At 45.5% G+C, this 9,067-nt stretch overlaps 1 protein-coding gene across 1 annotated transcript in view; it reads right to left on the minus strand.

The window, feature by feature from the left end:
- Positions 1-2,835, minus strand: part of LOC135828318 (uncharacterized) — a 64,381-nt gene extending 61,546 nt beyond the window's left edge. The window contains exon 1 of the mRNA XM_065340767.1: positions 2,725-2,835. Within this exon, the coding sequence (XP_065196839.1) occupies positions 2,725-2,730 (6 nt within the window). The 5' untranslated portion in view covers positions 2,731-2,835. The remainder of the gene's footprint in view (positions 1-2,724) is intronic.
- Between the last annotated feature and the right edge of the window lie 6,232 nt (positions 2,836-9,067).

Consider the following 9,067-nt stretch of genomic DNA (forward strand, 5'->3'; position numbering starts at 1 on the left):
TCATTCAGAATACCACTGCACCACGGAGGACGTAATATTATTACGTCCTGAGTGTACATCGCGCATATACGCGATTTGTCTGGATCGCGTGCGTTCAAACTATCGTAACTCAGTCAATTCTTGGTCGATTCTCACGATCGAAGTATGTATCTGGAAGAGAAAACTCTCAGCTTGTGATAGAAACAATCGCCGAAGCGATACGACCCCGGGTTGTTGAGATATGCGACTCGACATTCAAAGAGATTTTTTTGCGCGATCTGCAGAAAGCGTATTTTGCATTTTCGATCATTTTCGATCATTTTTGCGCTGCCTGCTGCCGTGGAAACTAGATTCAAATGATGGTGGCGGATCTCGGGAGTCCTCAAAAAAAATTTGAGCTCGATACGAGCAAGGAGGGCGAAATGGCAGCTGAGGATTTGGTCTCTTGCCCGTGCTCAAGTCTGTCGAGCGCGTGGGTGAAGTTTGCCAGACTGTAGCATGGGCGTTTAGTTTCGCTCCGAGCTGAGTTTGGAACTAGTTTGCTCCTCGTCTCAAGACCTTTCCAGGAAGCTCAAGATCGTGGAATTCGTCCAAGGGAAGGTAAAGTTATCGATCCTTGAACAGGTAGTACTTTCATAGGAAAAACGCCACTTTTGCAGGTGTTGCCGTGGGGAGGCATTCAGGTAGCGTCGTGCTCAAAAGGCTAGCATGGACGCGCTGTCGCGGGAGGTTGCCCCATTCTTTTGCACGTATGATGCTCTCCATGCTCACCGTGAATGTAACATTCTCTGCAAGCGCCAGCACCCCAGCTTTGGACCCAGCCAAAAAGACCCTGTTTCATTTCTGATTTTTTTCTCTTCGACATTGGGGATGATTGCTGACGCAAGAACAAGTGCATACTGACTGCAAAGGAAGCCAAATGACAGCCGCGCCAGTGTGGACTACAACTCCATACGGACTGTAATTTTGTAAAGGCAGCTAAATGACGGACACGCCAATAGGGCTTGAAAGTGCTACGTCACAGCATAGCAACAATTTCAAAAATTCAAAAACTGGATCCACTTGGATCCAGTTTTTGTATGGATCCAAGCACATTTCAAGCGGTCTTACCCACAGCATGGTGATGTAGCCAGTGAAACTGACCGATTTGGCTACTGGGGGCGGGGTTACAACTGGTGGCGAAATAAAAGTCACACCTGCATGCGACATGAGTGGGTTGCTATGCACCCACATACTTAGGCAATAGCAAAGTCACACCTTAGTGGATCCAAAAATAGAAATCTGATGTCAACTTACTACTCCCTGGCCGTTTTGACGTCATCACTTTCAAGCCCTATTACAAAATAATTATTAGACTTCCGTTGCACCGCCAAGCCAAGTGTGACAGCCTGCTGGCCTGGCCAAAAAAGGATTCATTTTTACACTGTATAGGAACGTGACAGCCGCTTCACTCTGGACTTGCACTGCCCAGTTGCCCCGCTCGGAAAAGTACGCAGTTGGCAAGCGGCATCTCTGACTAGCTCAGAAAAATGCATCTTCAACGGAACACTCCAGAAGGAGTCTTCCTGCAAAGAAGCAAATCCGGCGAGTTAACAACTATCCTTCGGCAATGATAGAAACAATGTGTGATCAACATTCGGCACACTGAACTCGTCGACGTGTGCCTTGCCAGAACAAAGGATGCAGTAGTTATGACTCTTTTTTGGACATTCAGTGAAAAAAACGAAACATTTTAAAGTAGAGGGCTTAGGGTTCCCAGAGTAGTTGAGTCGAGTCTCACGCAAGCCACGATACATAATTTCCTGAGCGATGTCGCATTGGAAACATTATCCTGATGTACCTCTACTAGTATTGTACCGACCAGGGTGTCGTAACCAACCTGGTTTGGGTACGACTCCCTGGTACCGACAAGTCTCACCCTCTCCTCAATTCAATTGGCCGTCTTGACATGCCACGAGGTGCAGAAATAAATAAATAAATAAATAAAATAAATGCCTCTGTAGCCTCTAAGTACCAGCGCACTACTACCATTTCCTATTAATCCTCCCTCATTTGATGCGAGGTATACTCTTCCGGATGCGACCGCAGTAGGAAAAGGCGCGTGTGGAAGTGAGGTACGTTCAATTATTCATTTTCGCTAACTACTTTCTATATTTTGTATTCTAGTCATTTTGACGGTTGAAATAAAAAAAAAGGTTGAGTCCAAATATACAACCACAACAGCAGCAATAACCTCAGTGACACTTTCTTGAAGTCAAGGCTGACACCAAAGAAGTGCAGCATCACGCAATAACAAGCAACGCGTCCACGGGACAGGCAGTAACCGTTATTTTAATGTCTGAATCGCGAGCATGTTGCATCCCGGTTGAAATTGTACTGCGGTTGTTGGCTCATAGCTTTATTTTTCCACGCACTCATCACTCCCATTGCTTGCATCTCTCTTTACGGCAATTCAAGAGGTGTCCACATTCATGTGAAACAATTTTCGAAAGCTCATTCATTGTTTCGAGTGCAAGTCCAATCCTTACTTTACATGTAGGCAATATCTGTATTTTTAGCTATTCAATTACAAAGGCTGTGCATAGCTTGTCCCATTGTCCATTGTGCATGCGATGAACCCGCGAGGGACAATAATTCATTGTTGGCTAGTACCTAAAATCGTAATCACCAGAATCTTCAATGGCTACACAACATATCTTACACAATATTATAATAATTGTATTCCAAAAAAGAAAGTCACTGTACCTGCATGAATGACGATCCAGCCGTCCTTTTCTAACACAGATGATATGTAGCTCAGACTCAATCTTGTAAAATATCAACCAAAAGATAGACGAGGACATCCCTCCGAGGCATCTTGTAACAATGATCACTCATAACCTGAACGCACGGGTATTCCACTGCTTTTCAAGAATAACGGTTCTTCACTCCATGATCATAATCACTGCCTAATCGCGCCAGCCGTCGCTAATTTGCTTCAAATGGTGCAAATGCATCCGGACGGACCGCTACCAACTGTGTAACACGGAAGGTAACCCAGCCCGCTATGAGCGACAGGATTCTAACAGCAAAGAGTCCTAACATACTATGACATAGTGAACATACCAGGCGTATTCATGAAGTCAGGTGTGATTCCAAAAGTAGAGGAACCAGACTGAGACACTCAGTACCCACTCAGTACCCGTAAAATTATCAATCAATGGGATGCTAACACATAATAATACGTACGCCGTTTCGCGATGTCACAGATTGCATTGATTCAGTGCAGGTTTCTGATATCCGGCAATGTTAGCTACCTATCACATTCTGCGCTGCAGTGCACAGGTTTCCGGACTCGCAAGCTGCATGCGACTGCAGCGCACGATTCACAACCCTTTTAGTAGAATTTTAATATCTTGATAGGCAAGGCCCTACTGGCGTTGCTGTCTTGTTGCAGGGAGCGCGGGGTGCGCATAACCAGTCGGGGAGATGTCCTATCTAGGACATCGCACTCTGAATGAGTCTGATTGGTTACCTGTCCCAGAGTTGTCATGGAAGCGTCGGTCGCGCACACGCGATGAAAAGAAGTGCTGCGTGAGCATTTCTGAATGTATGTGGAGGATGCACGATCGTAATGGCGATGGTTTTCTTTCCGAATTGGTCAAGTTTGAGGGAATAGGCGGAGAATATCAGACATCGGTGGGGATTGAGGTAGTGTTTATTCGATTCTCCATCGAATACCCGACCGAATGGCCGTTTTCGTTTGGGGATTTCATGTGGGGTTTCTCGTAGCCACGCGGCCCTTCTTTGGAAACGATTGGTTCTAATTTTGAATATTTTGCCTTTGGAATGTTTCTTCACCATGTTCACGCCCCGTGCGTTCATTTCGCCCCAAACCTGGCCATGCAGAGGAGGAAGACGAGCCAGCAGGTGCTAGGCCCGTAAACTACGGCCTGGAAGATATTATTTGGCCAAAGCTTGCTGTTGGCGTTTTTGATTTCTTGGATACGACAGCTCTTGGCTAAAACTGGACCTTGGACGGTCTTTCTTGGATATCAACCCAGGACGTGGTGGTCATGGACGTATCGCCATCGCTTTCAGCCAGATCCTTCTGCTGCCTGAAGCCAATGGCGAAAGTAAAAACTTTATCGCAGCAGCAGCTACTGCTCTGCTGAAAGTGCGAACACAAATTGCTTCGCCAATCCTCTTGTGCACTTGCAATTTTCAATGTGACCAAAACGATTCGCTTGCCAGTTCCTTTGTCCAGGCGTACTCCACAACGAGGAAAATAAAATTCGTGAAGGCAAGAGGCAAGATACGGATCTCGACTCGCTTGAGGCAAGCCGCCAGGAGAACGACAACTAATAATTTTTTTTTGAGACGAAAGGCCTTCGTTGCGTTTGTTTTGAGTGCGACATGTTCATCTTCCTCGGACGCGACACAAAGTTTTGAGTCACGTGTCACGATTACTATGGGAACAGCATAGTATGTATGCTGGGGCATGGTGGGTTCCGTGATGTCTTAGTACGTCCTATCTAGGACATCACCAGGACTGATAACAGAGCGAAGCAAAAACGGAGGTGGGAAGTGAGGCAAGAGTCTGCGTCTGTAACAATAACAATAACTATATTAGGATGACCGAAAGGCTGACCGCCTATCGTGGGGTCCGTCGCATTGAATGTGGTCTCACTTTTTTGAAAGTGTTGGAAGCTATCGATATTCACACCACACAGCCATCACTATGTTAGCTAAAGAAAGAATGTAGTAGCTGTCAAGTGGTTCACTGACACCTCTGGCTCCACCAACTTCTTCTTTTCCTTTTGTTTCTCTCCCCTCTTGCATGCTATTTCGTCGCTAAATACATCACTTGCTTTTAAGGATTACCACCTTTGTGATGCATTTTATCCGCACTGTTCCTTGACTCTACTCGTAGTTACATGTAATTCACGCAATGGGAATTCGTGAAAACTGGTTTGTGAAAAAATTGCGGCACTACAGAATGTAGTGCTCTCGGAGCAGAAATTTCATGAGCCTACTCGAGCTCAACTAACTAGGAGTGGATTCCCCGAAGCACTGTGTATGGAGCAGTTAGTGGTACCTTCTTGCAGGTTAGCGGAGTGGAAGGCTTCTGGTGTGCTCCAGACGCAGTCGTGACTCGTGAGTCAGTCAAGTGTCAAGTCAGTCATTAATTTGGCAGGAAGAGCGAGCTCCAATGTTGGGAGCAGACTCTCACTATTCACCAAAAGGGACATCTGGCGAAAAAAGGCTCCAAAAAATTGAATTCCCCAGCTGTGCCAAACACGGGTGATATACGTATAGCAAAGTAACTTATCATCGGTTCATAACTTCATATTGACTTTCCTCCACATTCCCTGATCTCCACTGTACAATTATTACTATCACCAATGCCGTAGACAGCAAGCTGTTTCGACCGTATAGGCCTCATCAGTACAGCTATGAGTTTTACTTATGCTCTTCACTGCACCTATTCCGTAATTCAGTACTTTCATTTCTAGGGTACCCTGTAAGAAGGCCTTAGGCCTGTGGGGATTGCCCTATCAAAAATTTGATAATAATAATTTTATGCAAGCCAACACTTTCCAAACTTTGGGCGAACGAATTTGTCTGTTTCGACAGGATTCAGGATTGCGATAATGACCATAACTAAAATCAAGAGTTCATAACCGCCCAAGAGTGTGCAACTCCCACATACCCTGCTGTCCCGACAGAATTTCAAGTTCACGTCATTATGCTCCTTGCACCGGTGATTTAAAACAAGGTTTTTTATTTTTTTTTATTTTTTTACAAAGACCACTTTATGCCAAACATGAGATGCATGTGTACGGGTGTCAAGCATCACACGTTTTTCTTTGCACTGATTTGTACAGCATCAGATGGGCTTTGGTCCACCACAGGTTACGGATTCGTCTGACAATCCGTATACAGTGCGCATTACATCATAAAAATGACGTCAACTCGAAAATCTGTCTGGACAGCACCTATAGTCCAGTTGCGCACTCTTGGGGGGTTACCGTATTATCTCTATTACAAGCGCAGTCTCTTGTAGAAGCCCAGTCTCTATTATAAACGCACTCCAAGAGGGCTTCGAAGATATACAAGCGCAGTCTCCAATATAAGCGCAGGGCTTATAATGGAGAACTGTATGGATCATGTCCATGCATGTTTGATATCACAAAGTGTCACATACCCACATGTGGTGGCACAAGTCTGTGAACCCTGAAGTACAAAGAAGCGACCAGGAATTACAAAACTGCATTCTCGATACCTTGTGGGAAGCTTTGTGCTACTGGTGTAATGAAAAATGATGACATATACACAGCTACTTTAAAAATTATAATAATAATAATAATATCTTTATTAGGATGACCCAGTCTCTTAAGCCCAGGGTCCGGACTAGGCACCGGCGGATTATGCCGGCATAATTATTGATATAATTGGGTGGTTGAAAATTTGGAGCATAATTTGGCACCCTTTCGGAGGTAGGATAGCCCTTTCCCAAAGGTGCTCTTTTAATTCGCACTTAGTGCATTTCGCGTCCCTCAAAATATGCTGAAAAAGTGCTCTTTTTTCAGTGAGAACAGGCAGAAAGTGCTCTTTTCAGTTAAGCATAGCCATGATACATGCTCAGATATGAACCCATGCTGAGAAATGAATACGCACTCTTCCATGTATGGGTCCACGAAAGGCAAAACAGGAAGTAAAGTTCAAAAAACCCACTTTTTACAGCATTGTGTACACCGGCGTGTCACCAATTTGTTGCCCCCCCCCCAAATGCTGCGTGCCAAGGCCCATCGAGCACTCAGAAACTGATCGCATGCATGCATGAGCAAACAGATTTTAGCACTTTTTCAGCTAAAAAAAGCCAAAAAAGGGCGATATTCACCAAAAAACGCAATAAAGGGCGAAAGAAACGAGCTTTTCCCGTATGTCACGTGATTGTCGCCTTGGAGTTGACCAATGACAGATCAAACAGCGCGGGCTGGAAAGCGCGGTCCTGCCTGGTCAAAGGTGATGGAACTGGATCCACTGCCCGTCGTCAAGTGACGACGGGCAGGAACGGATTCCACTGCCCGTCGTCAAGTGACGACGGGCAGGAACGGATTCCACTGCCCGTCGTCACTTGACGACGGGCAGGAACGGATTCAACTGGCCGTCGCCGGGCAGTAGCCACTGGACTGACTCTACTTCAAGGTCTTTCAAGTTTCATTGGTTACTAATAAAATAACTAAAGCAGAAGAGCGACTGTTTGCAACCACAACTGTCATCATGGCGCTCCAACATTTGATCTGGAACTGGGAGAAAAGAAGCCCCTTTGTTGAACGATATTGGCGATGCGAATGAGCTCCTCCGAAAAGTTGAGGAAGAGACTGAAACTTTTATTGCGGAGTCGCTCGCGAAGGAGATCTTGGACGAGCCGGATGAGCCTCAACCAAAGCGCGCAATGCTCAGCAACCTGCAGGATCCGCGCAATTTGCCGAGGTTTCCGATCAAGACGTGTAGTGGGAAAAATCCGTAGGAACAGAACAGCCAGAATGCCCAAAATTTAATAATAATAATAATAATAATAATGCCCAGTCGACAATGTCAATGGCCGCGCGAGAAAAAAAGCACTATGGACTACTACAAAAAACTGTACCAGAAAACAATCACAAAACACAATGCAGGTGTGTCTGTCATGTATCTCTTTATTTGGCTTGGGTGCACACGGGAAACACGTTCCAGTCACTCATACTCGGCCAGTACCGCTGTTCATCCAGCCCTTGCCGCTATCGCGGCGCGGGCTGGATTCCGCGGTACTGGCCTCGTACTCGTGCAGGAACCTGTACTTCCAAAAAGGGCCAAAAAGGGCGAAAAAAGGGCGAGCACCTTTGGGAAAGGGCTAAGGTAGGAGCATAACTACATGATTGCACCACAGTTCTAGTATGTAGGCGAGAGAATCGTGTACAATGCACCTGATCAGCGCTAGTGATCTGTTTGGTAAAGGGTCTGGACGTCATGCAGATATAGTTTTCAGTGAAAAGCAGGGTTTTATGACAATAATGAGATATCCCGAGGTGGACGAGATAGTGATGGGTAGTCCGCAAACGGACTCTGCGTACATGTACATTATTCATGATACGAAGTCGTGACCTCGGGATAGCAGCCGTGGCTAGCTGTGCAGGCTATGGATATTGCTCTAACAATTAGAAAATATCAAGTGAGGTATTGTTGATGTTCGATCATGATGGAAGGAGAGGTGGAGCTACGAGAGAGATGAGCTGATTATTCGCAGGGTGAGGTTGACATCGGTTGGACGAGTATGACGATTACGAAGACAGTCAGTTGAACATGATAATTTTGAAAGGTAACTCAAACACAATTTAGCAATGAAAAATCTTTTTTACAGAAGAAGTTGTAGTGAATAGAAGATGCAATGTTTTCTCTTTTCTTTGTTGATCTCTAGCATGCATGGACACCTTGGTATGGGGATACTCATGTACTTTGTTGTGCTTACGGCCACTTGCAAGTACATGTACGAAAACGCACAATTTTCCAAACTTTCAGGCTCCATAAGTACAACAAAGTGAATTCGTATCCCCGCGTGCCAAAGCATAATACATGTATAAGGATTTTGAGAGCATAATGCGAGAATCCATGAAAGGATAATTCCATGATTTCGCGAGCATAATCCGCCGGAGCCTATCAGGGGGTCGGATTTCAGTTGCCAGCACTGTACTTCAGTGTTCCGTTCACATTACACTGGTCCATCTGCTGATCACCCGAAAACTGTGGTCTAAACCGGGTATTGCGCAGTGTCCGCGAGGACTGTTTTCATAATTTGAAAAATAATCCCCTTGGAACCGTGCAAGATCCTATACCAAGTAGACATGGTTAACATTTTACTGTTCACGCTATTCTCGACGGTCGGCGTGTAGAGGGCGAGTCTACTGTTTTTTTTTGTGTTTTCGAGACGCGGCTAGCAGTTCGGATTCTGAGTCCTCACTCCTGACACAACGATCGACTTGTGACGTGACGCTAGTTGGAATGTTACCGTTTCGTTCTCCCGCTAAAGTAAACAGAGCTTTCTATCGTCGAAAAGGTACCAAAC

Source organism: Sycon ciliatum, chromosome 12 (genome assembly GCF_964019385.1).
Source record: "Sycon ciliatum chromosome 12, ocSycCili1.1, whole genome shotgun sequence".
NCBI classification, from domain to species: domain Eukaryota; kingdom Metazoa; phylum Porifera; class Calcarea; order Leucosolenida; family Sycettidae; genus Sycon; species Sycon ciliatum.